Source organism: Cydia pomonella, chromosome 7 (genome assembly GCF_033807575.1).
Source record: "Cydia pomonella isolate Wapato2018A chromosome 7, ilCydPomo1, whole genome shotgun sequence".
In the NCBI taxonomy this organism is placed as follows: Eukaryota; Metazoa; Arthropoda; class Insecta; order Lepidoptera; family Tortricidae; genus Cydia; species Cydia pomonella.
This window is the reverse complement of record NC_084709.1, coordinates 4103723-4123881: the sequence shown is the minus strand read 5'-3', so window position 1 is coordinate 4123881 and position 20159 is coordinate 4103723. Positions and strand designations below refer to the sequence as shown.

Below are 20159 nucleotides of genomic sequence, written 5' to 3'. Positions count from 1 at the left end.
ATCCTTGTCACTTTGACATAAAGTGCCCATGTCGAGTACTAGTGCAGCGTCGAGCACTAGTACTTCTACCTTACATTTTTATTCATGCCGCTCGAAACCGTGCGATGCGAACGGCGTGGCGTGCGTCCAGTCCGCGGACTAAAATATTTTGTAAATAACTTACCGCTGTTTCGTTCCATAAATCGCTTGTACGAGTCTATTATAGACATGTTGAATGGAGGATTGGCTACCCCTGAAACAAAGGTTTTTTTTTAATTAGTGTTAAATATATTTCAAATTAATAAAATATTATATGACAATATTACACAAATCGACTGATTCCCACAGAAAGCTCCGTAAGGCTTGTATCTTGGGCACTAGAGGGCAATATTTTATTTTATTGAGAAACAGTCGTAAAATAAACATATGAACAACTTAGCTAATAGCTACAAATTTATTTATTTCAAACTTTATTACACAAATACAAGTATAACGTACAATAGGCGGACTTAATGCCTTGCGACATTCTCTACCAGACAACCACTGGACCAAACAGAAATTATAGACCATTATTAGTTTTAGACCCATAGTTTCCTAATTTACAAATATCGATGTAGGGTACAATTTGACGACCAGTCTGGCCTAGTGGGTGACCCAGCCGATGGTCCTGGGTTCGAATCCCGGTAAGGGCATTTATTTGTGTGATGAGCGAAAATACTTGTTCCTGAGTCATGGATGTTTTCTATGTATTTAAGTATTCACATATTATACATATATGATTAGTTGTCTTAGTACCCACAACACAAGCCTTCTTGAGCTTACTATATGACTTAGTCAATTTGTGTAATAATGTCCTATAATATTTATTTATTTTATATCTGCGTTGTAAAATGCATTGCAAAATTTCATGTTCAATGCCAGACATGTATTTCACATTGAACTGATTGAAAATTCAGTTTTGGAGAAAGGTAATTAGATCTAACTACTCGTTATGGTTTGATGACTCGCGAAAGATTATATCTAAGTGCGTTTTGTCTCAAGGTTAATAATTAGAGGGGTCCTAACAGATACACTCGGCCCGATTACAATGTATCTAATATCTGTCAGTGTCAAATGTGACGTTTTTTGGTTGAACAAATGTCATTTTTGATACTGACAGATCGGTATCGTATCGCTGTGACTTCTTATAAGGATTGTTCGAATCAAGCTGACTCTTAATGTACCATCGTTGTCTTGTCTTTCTAATGATGTTTGTAAACGCAGTGGTGAACGCATGCGTCAACTGAAGAAATAATGATAATGCGCTTGCCGCTGCGTTTAACGCGTAAATAAATGTAGTGCCATTAAATTGTTTGATGTAAAACAGGTGTGCGACAAACGCATCGCGTGAAACGCTGCGTTTGTCGCATAAAACAACTGCGCGCTTAAATGCTTGCAACCAAACGCGACTTACGCAACTACAGACTGTTTAAAATGACCCAATGGCAGTGAACTGTCACTCTGTCTGTACTCACACTGACAAACGCTGGTTAAAATAAATGAACTGGGTAACATGATTATAACGGCTCTCTTGGAGTTTGTCAATGTTTGATCTCACATGTTTAAAACTTATTTTTAAATAATATAATAAATTCAATGCAAACGTAATAAATGTTTTATTAGTAAACGTTAGAGGCTATTAAATTCAAATTATTTATTTTGACTGAAAATACACAGTGGTCATGGGTAATAATGTCATCAAGGTTTTTTTTTTTATACTACGTCGGAGGCAAACAAGCATACGGCCTGCCTGATGGTAAGCAGTCTCCGTAGCCTATGTACGCCTGCAACTCCAGCGGAGTTACATGCGCGTTGCCAACCCTAACCCCCTACCCCTCATTGAGCTCTAGCAACCTTACTCACCGGCAGGAACACAACACTATGAGTAGGGTCTAGTGTTAATTGGCTGCGGTTTTCTGTAAGGTGGAGGTACTTCCCCAGTTGGGCTCTGCTCTAGATCTGGAATGACATCCGCTGTACTGTGCCCTACCACACAAAGCGAGATGACATTCACAATGCCCATACCTCTCTTTTGGACGTAGTTTAAGGACGTACCCGGGTCCAAAGTGTTTTATAATAGGTACCTACATATGGTAGCTATTCAAAAGTGCATAATTACCAACTTTATGAATCTTTTATTGTCTTATTTTTCTTGCGATAAGTTAGATAATTTATAGGTATTTAGAATTCAATCAAAATCATTATTTATTCATTGTTGCTGATATTCAGTACATTATACAATACACGGTGTTTTTGTAAAACTCCGTTAACTTCATGGTATGGCTAAGTACATATTATGAGAAAATTGAATGGCATAGAACATTTTTTTTTCGTTAAAAGTAATTAATAGCGTTGTAACACGGACATTATATTTAAATTTACCAAACAATTGGAAACTATGACATATCATATAATGCATAAACTTATACTAAACACTAATCAATATGTAAACAGGCCCTAACGCAAGTGTACACGCTCGTAAGGGCCTTATCGGATAAAACTAAATCATTGATTATATCCATAATGGAGGTAATTACGAGAAGAATACAGGTTTCTTTGAGAAACTTAATTTAAGCTCAGGAATGCACCCTTGAAATTAACGGATTTAAAAAAAAACACCGTGTATACAAATAGATTACCCACTCATACACTTTAGCAATCGTACAAACCTCTGTTTAAATTTTCTCTTTCTAGCATTCAGAAATGTCAAAATAACGGATAGGGACAAACGATTATGGTTTGTTAGATTTGACAAACTTTTTAAGAATAAATTAATCACTTTTATTCACTTACCAACTTTAAAAGTGCGGAACTCCTTAACACGAGTGTTTGTTACTTAAAAAACTAACAACTTTTTACTGTAATCTATCTAAAAACTTATTAATATGTTTACGTATTGAAATGAACTTGTTATTTAAAACATTATTTCACTTGAATACTAATTTCACTACAGATAAATTTTCAACTAACTAGATGTCAGTCCCCGACTGCATCCAAATTTGCAATGACCTCAATAACGCTTTGATTGATCAGGTACCCCTAATTACACTATACGTGACTTGTGAAGCATTTAAAAAATAATTAAGAATGCAATCGTTGCCTGCAATTAATAATAATGAGACTAATTTCTCCTGAATGATGAGTAATTTGGGGAGTTGCATTTTGTTATAGAAAATGGTGGATTTTACGAATAATCTTTTATAAAAAGAATACACAACACAAACACCAACAATCAACAAATAACACTAGACCCTACTCCTAGTGTTGTGTTCCTGCCGATGAGTAAGGTTGCCAGAAGTTAAGGTCAGCAACGCGCATGTAACTTTTCTAGAGGTGCAGGCGTCCATAGGCTTCGGTAACCGCCCACCAGGAGAGCTGTGTGCTTGTCTGCCACCGTCGTAGTACAAAAAAATACAAAGAATTAATGTGAGTGTTTCCTTCGAATTTCTTGACTTTACGCCCCCACTTAGATGCTAAATGATATGCATTCAGACACAGACACATTACTACATATACCAAGGTCATTTCTTACTTCACAAGCAGGTCATGCATGCAAAAATACACTTCAGTTTTTCTCCACGATCGAAACATTCCCAGCGTTACACCACGTCAACGGGAAATGCTAACAAACGAATAGATAATTACCTTATATTTTGATTAGTAACTATGTCACACAATACGGCATTTCCCACACCAAAAAACTGAGATTTACCGCTCAAAGGAAAATGATCTCTTTGCTTCAGTGAAAGGGTTTTATTTTCCTTGTAAATTTCCGGTGAGATATTGTTCCAATATCGATGTAGAAAGATTACTGGAAATGTCTCATTAGTTTTTGCCGTAATTTTAATTAGGGTTGCATTAGAGCGATTGGTAATTAGTGTAGCGGTTTTGCATTCCGAATCAGTTTGGAACATTTTGAAAGGATGGAAGGAAATGGAATTCTTTTGGACCTGTTTACAGATCGTCTACAGATCGCTTCGATGTATCGATCTGTGCGATCAAATGTCGAAACTTTTAGCAGTTTTTAAAGTTACTGTTTTTTGCTATTTTTTTTCTAACGGAAAATGAACCAGGTAGGTTAATGCAGTTCAATCTGTTCATTACGAATAGGTATCACAAAAAGTCAATTTCAGAAAAATGCCTAATCTGCTTTTTACAATATGACGGATTGTCCCCAAGTATTTAATATGGGAGCGCGACCCCTCATTTAAGTAGATTCCTCATTTTAGACCTGTAATAGGAGCTGTATGTAATATATAAAAAAGGTTTTTAGGAAAAATTTTGGCAACTACTTTAATTTTTACTTTTTTTCTATAAACTAACAACTTTTGGGTTATTTCGGTATTGAAGAGGTCTCTGGGAGTAGTAATAAGAAATGCAGAAGTACTTAAGTACGGAACGTGTCACACAATCACGACCAGCGTGGTGTAGTACGGTCGCATTTTTTATCATTTGTCACTATGCCTCTCACTTTCACACTTACGTACGCGTTAGAACGTGACAGGCATAGTGACAAGTGATAAAATGCGACCGTGCTACAGCTGCAGGAAACTACTCAGGAGCGAGCTATACGTTGGACCTTCTGTAGGCGTGCGGAATGCTGACAATACTAAGCTGTCCCTTCATTGATTAAAAGAAAGATAGAAATGTTGGGTGTAAATACTATGACGGACCACACAAAATGTATGTTAATACGCGTCACTTGTGGATTTTTAGGGTTCCGTAGCCAAATGGCAAAAAACGGAACCCTTATAGATTCGTCATGTCCGTCTGTCTGTCCGATTATGTCACAGCCACTTTTTTCCGAAACTATAAGAGCTATACTGTTCAAACTTAGTAAGTGGATGTATTCTATGAACCGCATTAAGATGTTCACAGAAAAATAGAAAAAAAACAATACATTTTGGGGGTTCCCCATACTTAGAACTGAAACTCAAAAAATCTCTTTTCATTTTCCTTTTATTTCGATAGTCCTCCTAATTATGAGTATAAAGAACCCGAAAGTTTATGGTATTTTTTAAAGTAAATAGTACCTACACTGTTGGTTGACAATGCCCACATAGGCGTATAAAGTTTTAGTTTGGACGTATAATTAAAAATAAACAGCTGATGATCGTGGCCTTGATAACCGTATTGAGGCCAAGTCCGTTAGGCGCGAAACCCATTACTCTCCATTTTTGGAGTCGGTTATCACCGGCGTGTCACTGACACGTAATGTTTCTAATACTTTGTAACTATTGGGATTCTTATTAAGCTGGCACCCGCTCAGGCTTTTAACATGAGTGGTGGTGATTTACCGCGTCTGACTCGATCGTTTTACATTTATGTATTTTTCACCACACCACCTGGTAAAGGCCCTCTTTATTGTTCAAACACGGATGAAAAAGTTGCATTTTATCCACAAGTAATCTAATTGGCTGGTAGAATCATCATTTAAAGATGATTTTGAATGATAGATACTTAATAACATTAATTTTGAATTGATTTGGTTCGATTTTGTTCGGTATTTTAGAGTTAGTATTTTCCTTACGTTGGTATGGTGAACAATTTTGTGTTTCACACGGTGGCAAAGTTTGTTAAACCCTCGTGCCTTGAAACCCTCGCAACGCTTAAGATTCCACTCTTTGAACCACTCAGTACGCTCGTGGTTCAATTTGGGAGCCGCTCGCTGGCTAGGGTATCAATATTAGCACGAGGGGTAAAACAACAACTTTACCCCCGGAACATGCAATAAAATGGAGCTAACCTGATGATGCAGTCGGGAGGTAGCGAATGGAACGTATCCATGGAAAAACACAAATAAACGAGTTTCTTCTAATCTTCTTCTTTCTCGCGTTGTCCCGGCATTTTGCTACGGCTCATCTTAGCCTGGGGTCCGTTTGACAACTAATCCCAATATTTAACGTAGGCACTAGGTCTTTTAATTATTTTTTTAATTTTTTTTTATGATAGAGGAGGCAAACGAGCTGACAGATGACCTGATGGTAAGCGATTACCGCCGCCCATGGACAATTTTTTACGAAAGCGACTGCCATCTGCCCTTTCAACCCAGAGGGTAAACTAAATTATATTATATTCATTAGTATTATATATGGAATAATATTTACAACATCAATAAATTGCTCTGATAATTAGCTTAAGATAATTATATGTAATACTGTCTTACTATTCATAAGTGCTTGTTGCTAGGCCTACATGAATAAAGTATATTTGAACTGAACTAGGCCTTGTTGGGATTAATCCGGTTTCTACACAATGTTTTCCTTCACCGAAAAGCGACTAGTAAATATCAAATGACATTTCGTAGAAAAAACTCCGAAAAACTCATTGGTATTTGCCGGGGTTCGAACCCGCGACCTCCGGATTGCAAGCCACACGCTCTTACCGCTGGGCCACCAGCGACGACAAGTAAACGAGTTTAAGCTCATTAAATAGACATGTATAGGCAATGAAGTACAGTTAGCAATAAAAGTAATAATCAAAAATATACTTAGGTACAGTGACTTGAATTTATTTATTTTATTAGTGCTGAAAAAATCGGAGACCACACAATCATTCAATACAAATTAAGGATAAAATAGAAAATATAAAACCTTAAGTAATAATAATGGTTTAGGTTTTTAAATGCCAGCTGAGACTGGTTCACGGGTATCTATTGCTATACCCATGAATTGGTTCCAGCAGGTGTTCTACATGACATCAAACTCGTCTTCAAGGGCCTTTGCGATGTTGGCTTTGGTCCGACGCATGTCTCACAAAGGCCTGGGACCCCATTGTCCCGAGATAATGGAAAGACATGGTTTAGGTTTTTATACAAATTTAGACATCATTTTGCCATTTTTTTTATCGAGGCAAATTAATTAAATCGTGTGTCCATAGAATCACCTACAAGTATGAAATCATTTGACGCAAACTTATAAAAATAACTATTTTACCTATCATAGTTTCTGACGGATATGAAGACTTGCAAATATTAAGTTTTTTGCTTCTTACACACGATTAGTAATCCGGGTGAATTGACCTTCAGGAAAACGTACAATAAGATGTTAATTTTCTGAGTGTAGGTACTTAAAAGCTATTGCTACTGATAATTACTATTTCTTCCAATTTTAATTGAATTATATGCAGAACTGACAGTATCAGTAATAACGACGTAATGATTGCGCTTTCCTCAAATCATAATCTTCCTCGGGTTGTCCCGGCATTTTGCCACGGCTCATGGGAGCCTGGGGTCCGCTTGACAACTAATCTAAAACTACGGAAGCTATTGTCATCTGATCTGTGTAGGAACCCAGGTGGTAAACTAGGCATTACTGCGGTTTCCTCACGATGTTTCCCTTCACTGAAAAGCGACTGGTAAATGTCAAATGATATTTCGTACATAAGTTCCGAAAAACTAATTTGTACGAGCCGGGGTTTGAACCCGTGAACCCATTATTTAATAGCATTAGCGTCTTACCCATATTAGAGTACTAAAAAAACAGACATTATAATAAGATGCACTTTACACATGGGTTTTACCGTCCGTGCTTTTTCGGCCTACCGTATCCGGGAAATAAAAACTTAGAGAGAGAAAAATGTTGAGAAAAATTCCTAAATGATTCCCATTATAACTAACATACCTAATTAATTAAATGATTTATCTATTAGGTAGTAATTAGTATTTAATGACTTCAAATATTGAATTGATTGTGATACAAGTATGCAGTGAGAACAGATAATTATGCCGATGACATAAAAACTAATTTATAACAGTCGCGTCAAAATATTCGTAGGCAAGCAGCTAATTTCCCTGAAAGGGATAAGTTGGCCTTTGTACAAATGATGTATGTTCTTTCCCGTTTTATGTTTCTTTCTGTACAATAAAGTGTTTTACTACTACTAGTACTACTAATTTCGCTGTTGTATTAAAAATGCTTAACTTGTTTTAAAATGTGATGGAAATCGAGTTTTTAGAACTAGTCGCCCCACCATTCGTACTACATATAGAGACTATACTTTTCTTTCCACAGGCAACTAATATTTATCGAGAATTCAATTCAATTCTAGCAACCCCAACACAATTAGTTTGCTAAGATTAGATATAATTTCGATAACCATGTGTTGGATCAAAAGGGCAAAAAATTATTTGATTGTTAGTGTCTTTTACAATTGTGTCTTAAATATGTTATTATTTTGTGTTGTCCTATCACAGAGTTCCCATGGCCACCATCAGATCATCAGATCAACTCCATCGTATCATCATAATATCGCATTGTCATCAGATTTACATATTTATGCAAAATTTCAGCTCCATCGGAAATCGGGAAGTCGGTCAAATTCAGCTTCCAAAATTTGGCACACACTAACTAATATATTATATACTCTTACTAACAGCGCAAGTTAAATAAAGGCTTGTAATAACAAAGTTAAGGGTCGTAAAGCCTACTTTTTTATTAAACCCTAATCCGCGTAAACGAATAGGCGATCCAACTGTGTGATAAAATAGAAATGGACTAATATTGGTAGTGCAGATGCTACCAAGGTTAGGTTAGGCTGACGTCACACACCGAGTCAATGTTGCTTGGCAAAGATAGTGAGTCCTCACGGGTGTTCTCTGTGACCGAAGAATGCCGATCACAACCAAAGGCAAGGTGTATAAAACGGCAATAGGACCTCTGAGCGCCGCCGCCGGGCACTGAAAAAGATGCACGAACAGAAAGTCCACACCAACGAAGTGAGGATGCTGCGATGGGACGGGTGTAACTAGAGTTGATAAAGTGCGCAATGAACACGTCAGAAGCACCAAATAGCACCCATGACTGAAAAACTCGCCGAACAGAAGCTGAGGTGGTATGGACATATTATGAGACAAAGACGCTGGTCCTCCAGGAGACCAAAAGAGGACCAGGGCGCCGGTCTGCTACCTGGTAGTCCACCGTGTCAAAAGATTTAGAACGAGCCCAATTACATCCACAGACGACCCAGAACAGATAATCCTGGCGCATGAGAACGAGGAGAAAGAAGAGAAGACAGTGCAGCGATGAAAACGAATTCAACAATAACTGGCATAAAATTAATAAATTACAGCATTATCTATTATTTAATTATTACTGATTGTGTCTAATCCACAATATAAGCGCCTTTCTTAAGGATAATATACAATTATAAACATTATTAAATCATACAATTATAAACAGAGCTTCAAGAAACCATTTCGCAATTTATATTATATAAGTACGATTAGCTGTAAAATGCTATTGATTACAATTATAATGTACCATGGAAGAGTATGAGCGTAACACATGTTATGTTATGAATGTCAATACGCATAATCTGACCATTTGCATACTAAACATATGACGTTCACTGATCGCTTGCGTATTTAAAAAGTAAACAAAGGTTGAAACTCTAGGTCCATGGGGTCCCAACGCGCAAGTTTTTTGCAAAAATCGCGAAGCGTCTGGTTGACGTAACTGGTGACCGAAGAGCTGGTGGCTTCCTCGCAGAAAGTATCAGCATTGCGATACAACTAGGAAATGTATCATCCTTGGTACAATGCCTCAAGGTTCTATTTAACATTTAAGCTAGTTATAGTAATAGCACGGTATATATCCATTATGTATGTATACTGTTATTATAAATAAAACATGTAGTTAACGAAAGTTTAATCAACTTCAGGATATCGCAGGAGGCTCAATTCGTCGAAATCTTTTATTTTTACCGATTTCTCGATGAATGCTGCAACTGTATCGTAAGGGTCTCCCCAAACTAGTCGACGCCGTTTCGGCAAATCGCGTACAGAAAAAGCTTTATGTCAACGCAATAAGAGCGAATAAGTCGTAAATCGGCTCGGCCCACGCGAAACGACGTCTTTCGACGGGAAAACGGCGTTTTGCCGTAAAGCTGTTCGCATTCGTACGACGCTGTTTGCAGCCTACCGCACACGTTCGCATTCATAAATCTCCTTATGTCGCCGTACGGTGCCGGAAAGAGTTGAACGCCTCCGATCACGGCCGAGTACCTACGATAAGGACCGGTCAGAGCTGGCGGAAGCCGTTCAGCGTCTTCGACGGCCGAACATAGCTGACGACGGCCGAACAGAGCCGATGACGGCCGAAGTAGCTACTGATGCGTTTGTATTTGTTCATTTGAATTATTACCCACATTAAAATCTGCAATAGATCTGACAACACGGAAGTAATAATGACGGAGGAACATTTAATAATATTAGTCGGTAAATATAAGTGTTTATATGACGTGTCTGACTCTAAGTATAGTGATCAAGTGTACAAGTAAAATATCCATCATCACAGGTTATTATATAATATGTAACAATTACCTAGGAAAATAATCTTACAGGTCTGTTCAATTTCAAACTCAGGTTGTTACTAACAACCAGTCTCCAAAAATTAGATTTACGATTGCCGATCACCCGCTGTCCTACATCTGTTCGTCGGACTCAACGGCTGTACGTGTGCTGTCTGACGTCTCGACGGCAGGACGGAGCACGGGAGAGCCGACCGTCGCTTTACAACTGTTGCGATAGCAAGTCGCAGGCGATCGGGCGTCTCTACGGCCGCAAGGAGGATGAGACTGCTAAACGCAGGTGTCCAACCGCGGAGACGGTCGATCGGCTAAATGCGAATAGTGTGGTGTAAAACACTCGGCGAAAGCCGACTCCGCGTCGACTGGTTTGGGGAGACCCTAACAAGAAGTGTGGTTAAGAGGCTGTCAATACCTAAAGCGCGCATACTGTCTATTTGTATCAGAGTAAATGAGATAGTACTGTCGCATGTTACTGGGCCTGGGCAAGGGAATAATAAGAAAAATATTTAAATAAAAAAAGTGGATTATTAGTGTAATATTTTACTCAACAGCGGTTTAGATATAAATGTTTTGAAATTGTTATTTTAAGACCAATCTTTGCAATTATTTTCTATCGAGCCGATTTCGTTCAATCATGTATCGAGTACAACCACGGTCTTTGAAATATAATTAATATGAACATATATTTTTCTTACTTGACTAAAACAAATAGTCTTTCTTAAAAAAACTGTTTAAGTAACATCAATTTCAAGGACATTGGGTGTTGACAGCCTCTTAACATATCGCAAGCGCCCATAAGCCATACAAAATGTTGTATTTTTGTTGAAGAAACGTCTGCAAGTAGGGCCATCTCTAATAATCCACTGAGGACACCGAACAATGAAGAACAGCCTTGGCATTAAGTAAATTGCTTAATAGCTGTTTGGCCAAGACTGATTAGTACTTGGAAGATTGAGTATCAAGACACTATAATTTCCTATTTTGAAGTCTATTGAGCCTTTTGTTTTGTAATGTACTTTTGAAAGAAACAATGCGGGTTTTCCATATGGATTTTTCTAGACGTTTTAGGGTGTGGTAATTAAAAGAGAAAATTATTGTTTGTGTTTTTGATTGCATGGAAAAATTTATAGTTTTCCGGCCTCTTATTTTGTTTGTTTGATGTTTATGTTTGTTTCTATATTATTTTATGTTTGTTTAATAATTAATAATTCGTAACTATAAAATGATTTCACAGAACGGTTTTATTTATTTATTTATAGTACATATGGTGTTACTTCATCGCACTACTGTAGTGCGATAATAAGTACATACGTAAATATGTCGAAAAAATAAACGAAAAAGTTGTACGATACATGTGCCAATAGGTAATTCGCAACTCGTGTCGATTTCAAACACTCCTAATTTATCGCCACTCGTTGCGAATCTCCTACTTTTCGCACTTTTATCGTAATGTACTATTATGATATAGAAGGCAAAGGAGCAGACAAATTGCAGCAATTATCGTCGTCCATTGACACCTGCAATACCAAAGGGTTTGCAAGTGCGTCGGTGGCCTTAAAGATAGGAGTACTATCTTTTCTTGAAGGTAACCGGTTGTATAGGTCCGAAAATATCGCAGGCGACGGTTCATTATACAGTTTAGCTGTGCGAGGTAAGAAGTTTCTGGAGGAATGCACTGTTAACATAAGATCATAATTCAGATTAGATGACGCGTGACAATGGGACCATCTGTGAAAAGCCCTTCCAAACTAAAACTAAAGAATTTCATAATCAATAAAGCCATCTTCGCGAAATCGGGGACCATATATAACTGTGATAAAGTTCCCGAGTACTTGTACAAGTACAAATTAAATTTGAGGGTAAAACTTTTTTAGAAAAAAGAAAGTTCCAAATTTAAAACCACATAAAATTGCCCTGGGTTTTAAGAGGACTAAAAACAAAAAAACATCTCGACATTCTCGACGAATTGCGATCCTCCTCCTTTTTTAAGTAATTTAAAAACAGAAGAGTTTGTTATGTTCTCAATCAAAGCTGTTATGACAAGGTTACAGTTAACACTCCGAATTTAGTACCTACAGGACAATGAGGGAATGTTAAAAGGGGGAGTTACATGTCATTTCAATGTTTTAAATTCTTGACATTCACAGTATTGCTCGTCACTTTGATCTGTCCCGTTCATTGATTCAATGATGATATTGATAATAATGAAGGACATTTTTTGTAAAACTTCTACTGGTAAAGTCACGTCTGTAAATATCGATACGGACAAAGTGCCAAAATATCCATATATTAAGGTGGTGTATACATATTTTTGACACTTTTATGCGTGACTGTACATGTGTATTTATATGCAAAACTGCTGCTTACTCGAATTTATTTGTACTTATTACAATTTCTAGCAACAAAAAGTTCGTTAATGTGCACATGTGTTTTTTTTTTAATTTAAGCATGTCATGCTAAAATGATAGCATAAATTTGATTGTATGGGCTCTTAAATAAATAAGGTAAGGTTAACGTCCTAGAGATCGATATGCTTTGCTATAATAATAATAGTATTTTTTTTAAGGCACAAATACATTTGCTGTAATGAATGACACCTTGCTGTCACCTCTAATTGCTATTGACGTAAATTCAGAGGATTATATACCAGACACGTCTGAAAACATCAACACGATTGAAGTGCCAAAAATAGGTATACACAACTTTATGGGCCATATATTAGGGTAGTGTACATATTTGTGGCACTTTGTCTTTTTGATATTTTCAAACGTGACCGTACTGGGGGAGTGAGAATCAGGCAGGCGTTTACCTTAAGAGGACGCATTGTACATCTTGTTTTATCTCAGTAATTAGAAAAACATGATAATATTATTTTTAGAACTGGTTATTCATGACATCGACTTCATTTCTGTAGTTGCCGTTACAGGTGGGTTAACTTTCATAGCAGAGAAAATCGTATCAAAGATGCCTCTTTTAAAACAAACATTTTCATTACACCCATACATACATATAATCACCCCTATTTCCCGAAGGGGTAGACAGAGACCACGGATTTCCACTTGCTACGATGCTGACATACCTCCTTCGCTTCCTTCACTTTCATGACATTCCTCATACACTCTCGTCGGTTTAGGGTGCTCTTGACCTGGCCTTTCTTCAGGATTTCCCCGATTTGATCAAAGTCCGCCGAGGTCTACCCCTTCCAGCTCCCTCTTCTACTTCTCCCTTATACACTCTCTTTGTTAACCTTCTTTCACTCATTCTTTCCACGTGTCCAAACCATCTCAACATACCTTTCTCAATTTTTGTCACTACATCTTCGTTCAGGCCACACTTTTCCCTTATCACACTGTTTCTAATTCTATCTTGTAATTTTACACCACACACACGTCTCAACGCTTTCATTTCCACTGCATTCACTTGACTCGGATGTTGATGACATTTTCATTGTACAGGCAAATGGGACTGATTCAGGCCTCTAAGTTTTCCATGTATAGATAAATCTAAGTACACACTTCAATTCTGTAGTTATGATTTTTCGAGTAATTTTTTTATAACTTTAAATGGTAAAACCCGTTTTACCGCATACGAAGAGTTCCGATCTGATCATCATCAGCAGTTCCAATAAAAAAAACGGGTATTTGATGAAATGTCAGTTTTTTATCATGTAAATGCTTGATTTGTTGATGAAAATACAAAAATCAGTATATGATGTGAGCCTTTAAGATTTCAGGAGTTCCCTCGATTCCCCATGGATCCCATCATCAAAACTGAACCAATCAACCAATCTCTAAAATGGAACCAATCTCTTTGTGCTTTCAATCATAAAAAGAATCTTTTAAATCAGTCCAGAAATGACGGAGCTATGGACTGTTAAACATAAAAAAATATACAACCGAATTGAGAACCTCCGCCTTTTGAAATCTTGAAGTCGATTAACAAAACAGAACAGTGTGCATTACGAAGAGACCACTCAAAATAATCCCAGCTGTAAAGCTGCGCTGGTCTTCCGTAGTGCCAAGCCAGAAGGTATGAATGATATGTGCAGTATGTCAGTATTGGGCAGTGTATGTGACGAATGTGACTTGTCTCAACTTTTACTTTTTGTTCGTCAATCAAAGAGAAACTGCACTGAGCCGATGAATTAGTGGGTTTGACGTTGCTCACGGCTGTACAATGAGCTTTCCATACATGTAATACTAAGTAATAAATGGAATAATATTATAATAACAGGGTAGCAACAGAAAAATAGAACAAAATACTCTCCCGGTTTCAATATGGTTTCAAACACTAAATTCCAACGGCGATCACTCGTTGATAGGTAAATACTCGATTTATCATTGTCAATTGCGCAAAAATTATATAATCAATGTTACTTTATTACTTAAATCTATTAAAAATCACTAAATATTTAAAAATATAATTAATTTTCAATATTTGAAATCAACTGGTCTCAGAGTCAACATGACAACTCGGCGACCGTTCGGAAACTTCCATAACACTTCCAGAAATATTCTTAACATAGGATTATTTTTATCCTCAAAACACATTTCTTTTTATATCACATTCTAAACATGTTAAAAGTCAAACCTGTTCATTTTGTTAAAGTATAAAGTGAGTCTCAATTCCTCTAGTTCATTCAATAACCACCAAACAGTTTATATAAGTAACACCAATTGGTAAAGGCCCTTTTGATTGTTCAAAAACTAATGAGAAAGTTGCATTTTATCCACATGTGGGGCAAAGTAATCAGATAGAAATTTTTAGTTGTTTCCTTAGGTAGAATTGACTTTTAAATGATGATTTTGAATGATACGTTATTTATTACGTTAATTTGGATTTTAAATGGTCTAATTGTTTTGGTATTTCATACTTTTTCCTCCCGTTGGTGTGGTGAAATTTTTTGTATTTCACTCGGTAAGTTTGTTTAATCCTCGTACCTTGAAACCCTCGCAACGGTCAAAATTCCACTTCTCGAACATAATTCAATTTTGGAATCTTTCGCAAGCTCGGGTATCAACATCTTTCCCCCGTTGTAAAACAAATAACTATTCTTTGTCATTGTTTGGTCATTGTTTACAAATAAAATATTTAGAAGGAAATGAGAGTTTACGCAAACCAGATAACCTTGCACTTACCGCAAATGAATACTAAAGTTACCTACGGTTTATATGTTTTCTCATAAAATGCGGAATCGGATTGAAAAAAAAAACTAGTGACAGTAACTCAAGGTTAAGCAATACCTATAGGCCAATTCGAAACTATAAATTACAAACTGTACCCCTAGTGTAAATAAATTCGATTTCCAAACGTGACGTACGCGTTTGCGTTTAGTCTCATTTTGTATTGAATTTCGAAAGAGCGCGCCAAGCGGGACGTTTTGGAAACTCAAAATCCTATACAAAATGACACTTAACGCAAACGCGTTCGTCACGTTATGATGTCGATCAAAGTTACACTAGGGGTACTGTATTATTTATAAACGTATAATTTCATACAATTTTATGATTTTTTTTGTCATTTTACTCTGTATTCTGACCCTGCACCAATTAGGATCTTTCGGTTTGGCTCTTGGTTGACTGGTAGAGAATGCCTTCTGGCATTAAGTCCGCCATTTGTACTCTTCATGTATTGTGCAATAAAGTTTAAATAAATAAATAAATAAATCTGATATGAGAGCGTTCCTTTTTTATGCTACTTTTTTGCCACTTTTGTGTTATTTCTAGTCAGGATTGCGAGACCTTTTTCAAACTTTTCCATATATTTTTCAAACTTTCCTTTTTGTTATCACTACACAAAATATATGGGAAAATGGCAACGAAATAGGAAAAAAAACTCTGGGACATTTTTTCATTTCATCAAAATCGAAAGAGCTCGTGATTCTGAGTGGACATAACACAAAATTTATAAAAAAATACAAAATTTATGTAAGTGGCATTTTTTTCAAGAAACGCACATGATTCCATATAAAATGACTCGCACTCGCGTGTTCCAAAACGTAATTTATATCATATCAATTACAAATCTGGGTTGGCAGCATGGTTCCATTTTTATCACTTGTCACTATACCTATCACTTTCGTGCTTACATATTGTTAGAACGTGACAGCCATGGTGACATATGATAAAGAGCCGACCATCTTAGCCGCTTAGCAGCTTAGTGTTAAGATTTTTTTTTGGTTTCGAATAGATCTCCAGTTAAATCTTACTTCGTTAGAATGACAAATGATGATGAATGGTGATGTCAAGTTTCTGTTTAACCCAATGGTTGACTGGTAGAAAATGTCTTAAGACATTAAGTCCGCCATTTGTACAATTTTATATCGTGCAGTAAAGTTTAAATATATAAATAAATGACATCACCACTTCTATGGGCATAAACACACAAATATTTGTGATAAACACACAAAAAATAAAACACACAAACCTCCACCTTGCAGAAAACAGCAGCCAAATAACACTAGACCCTACTCAAAGTGTTGTGTTCCTGCCGATGAGTAAGGTTGCCAGAGCTCAACGAGGGTGCGGAGTGTTAGGCTCAGCAACGCGCATGTAACTCCTCTGGAGTTGCCGACGTCCATAGGCTACGGAGTCCGCTTACCATCAGGCGAGCCGTATGCTTGTTTGCCACCGACGTGGTATTAAAAAATTGCACCTACCAGGATTTGAACCCGGACCTCCTGCTTCAGGGTCACTAGGTCACTACCAACTAGGTTAGGAGGCCTTTAAAAAGTTCCATGATAATTAAAAGTCACCTATGTTCCGGTCGCTAATGATTGTGGTTGTTAACCAACGATTATAATTCAAATGTTTAGATCACTTAAGTATAACACAATATTATTAGCGCCCGATTCAGATTAAGAACTTGTTACGGTTTTGATATTATTTTGATATGACCTTGAAGATCACTGGCGCTGATTGGTGCATGCGAAATGAAGTGAAAGTCCCGAGATGCGCGCCAATCACCAATACTATCAAAACCATCAAAAATGGTAAGACGAAAGGGGTCTGCTTTTCATGCGCTAATTACATGCCCACTGCGACAAGTAATTAGTTTAATATAATTTAATTGATAATTTTAATTTAATTTAATTGATAATTTTAATGTAATTTAATTGATAATTTTGATTTAACGTAATGAATAATGTTAATTTAATTTTATCCGTATTTTTAATTTAATTTTATGTAATTTATATGGAAATATTTAGATTGTTTGTTGTTTTGTGTTTTTGTATAGGCATATGGATCTTGTCCGAAATAAATGCTTTTTATTTATTTATTTTCCATACAAACGTAGTCCCCATTTTCCTCTCTGGATATTGACATAATGAAAAATATTTTTCTATAATTTGATGTATAATAACCATAGCTAGGCCCCTACCTTTAACTTTTTTTGAGTTTTTGATGATTGTAAAAACCAGGTGCGAAAAACAGATTTCATACAATTTTTTAAATACTCCTAACTCTTATAATAAGTAAAAAGAGAAAAACAAAAAAAGAGAAACGGTTATCGCTGTTTAGCGATAAGTCCGCATGTTGTTACCTACATATTTATACCGTTTCATACTATGTGCAATAAAGCATTTTATTATTATTATTTAAATAATTAAAAATTCGAAATATATCAAGGGGCTTTGTTGTATGAGGGGGCTCCAATACATATTTTATTCTGTTTTTAGTATTTGTTGTTATAGCGGCAACAGAAATACATCATCTGTGAAAATTTCAACCGTCTAGCTATCACGGTTCATGAGATACAGCCTGGTGACAGACGGACGGACGGACAGCGAAGTCTGAGTAATAGGGTCCCATTTGAGCCTTTGGGTACGGAACCCTAAAAATGGAACCATGCTGCCACCGCTGGTCTCTAATGAGTAATGATTTTGGTTGTTAACCGACGATATGTTTGTTATGCTAATATTAAGATAACTCAAGTTATATCACAGTACCTGGGCGACCGAGCTTAGCTCGGTTATAACTATTTATTGTAATATGGTGGTGTATAGGTGACAATCTTAACTACATTTTTTACTAAATTAAACTTGTCTAAAACAATAAAAATTTAAAAATTATATATAAACTTGAACATATAAAAAAAAAAACAAAAGTTAGTCACCGGGCGAGATTCGAACCCGTAACACTCGTTTAGCAGTCCGCGTCTTAACCCGCTGGACCAGACTGACAGTGGCCGGTATCACGAAATTAGCGACCATATTCTGCGTCGAAAGAAAAACGCATGAAAACTCGAAAACACGCGTTTTCCCAAACATAAGACTAATCTAGATCAATTGTTTACCCCCAAAAACCCCCATATACCAAATTTCAGCAAAATCGTTAGAGCCGTTTCCGAGATCCCGGAAATATATATATATATATATATATATATATATATATATACAAGAATTGCTCGTTTAAAGGTATAAGATAATACGATTGTGGTAAAGTGACGCACATACATTAATTCAAGCATGCTTGATGTTTATCCTCTATAACTTTGTTTACATAGTTTGATCGGTTGAAAATAAACCTTATTCTCTATGTCATATAGTTGTATTTTGAATACAGTTGTTATTGACTTGTTACATTTTGAATTTATTATTCAGGTACATTGTTGAAGCGTTTAACCTAATCTGTGCAATATCATGTGCTTATAAAATAAAAGGTATTTTTATGTATTTTACTGCACCATAATAGTACTTTGCGATACAAGTGCGAAAAATAGGAAATTCGAAACGAGTGGCGATAAATTAAAACACGACCGAAGGGAGTGTTTTAAATCGACACGAGTTGCGAATTACCTATGCGCACATGTATCGTACAACGTTTTACAGTACATATGGCCCTTTAAATGTTGGACACAGTAACGTAATATGCTAATTTTCGCACTAGTGCGGTAAAGTACCACCATATGTACTGTAAAAAATTATAGTCACCTCAGCGCGTTCCTGGTCGAATCTAAAGCCAGGCGTCCATTCTGGAAACCTAATCCCAAGATTGGTACTGGCACTATTTTAGTTTTTACGAGAACGACTGCTCTGTGACTTTCCAACCAAGACGGAAAATAATTTAAAATTATTCATTTATTTTATTTTCTTTCATCTTTATTGCACAAAAGAAAACGTTATAGTACAAAAGGCGGAATTAATCACATTATTTAGGGCTTATTGCCAAACCTTCTACACCAGCAGCCTGCGGGTGAGTCATACAATACGCTCAGAGTTCTATATAATAACATATTCAGGATGCTGATGAAGCTGCCGCGACGTTGCAGTGCGTCGGCTATGTTCGCAGAGGCGCGCACTGATGGCTTTCACGCCGTCAGAAGGAAGAGAGTAGCGTCACTGCTGAACAAAGTACGCGGCAGCCCCAACACCATCCTGAGCATGTTCGCTGAGCGCTTGAACTGCCCCATGACAAAACACTGGGAAAAAATTTCTACCTAGTGCCGCTAATAATTATTTAAATTAATTTATTTTTGTGATCATTTATTATGTTTGTAGCTGCTAAATTTGTTATTTAATCTATGTCTTGTGGGTTGGTATACCTGAAATAAATTATTTTAATTTTATTATATTTATTTTTTATTTATTTAATGCCCATATTATGGGCTGTATTGATTTCGTTTACTGGAAATATCTGGAAGAAGCCACCTCACTACCGTTCAACTGGTAAGCGAATATCATATTCTTTTTAGGGTTCCGTACCCAAAGGCTAAAACAGGACCCTATTGCTAAGACTCCACTGTCCGTCCGTCTGTCCGTCTGTCACTAATAGGCTGTGTATCATGAACCGTGATAGTTAGTCAGTTGAAATTTTCACAGATGATGTATTTCT

General features: G+C 36.6%; 1 protein-coding gene across 1 annotated transcript in view; it reads right to left on the bottom strand.

Moving 5' to 3' along the window:
- LOC133519605 (elongation of very long chain fatty acids protein AAEL008004-like) overlaps nucleotides 1-20159 on the bottom strand; it is a 51395-nt gene that overhangs the window by 20384 nt on the left and 10852 nt on the right. Inside the window, exon 2 of the mRNA XM_061853635.1 lies at nucleotides 164-232. Within this exon, the coding sequence (XP_061709619.1) occupies nucleotides 164-232 (69 nt within the window). The remainder of the gene's footprint in view (nucleotides 1-163; nucleotides 233-20159) is intronic.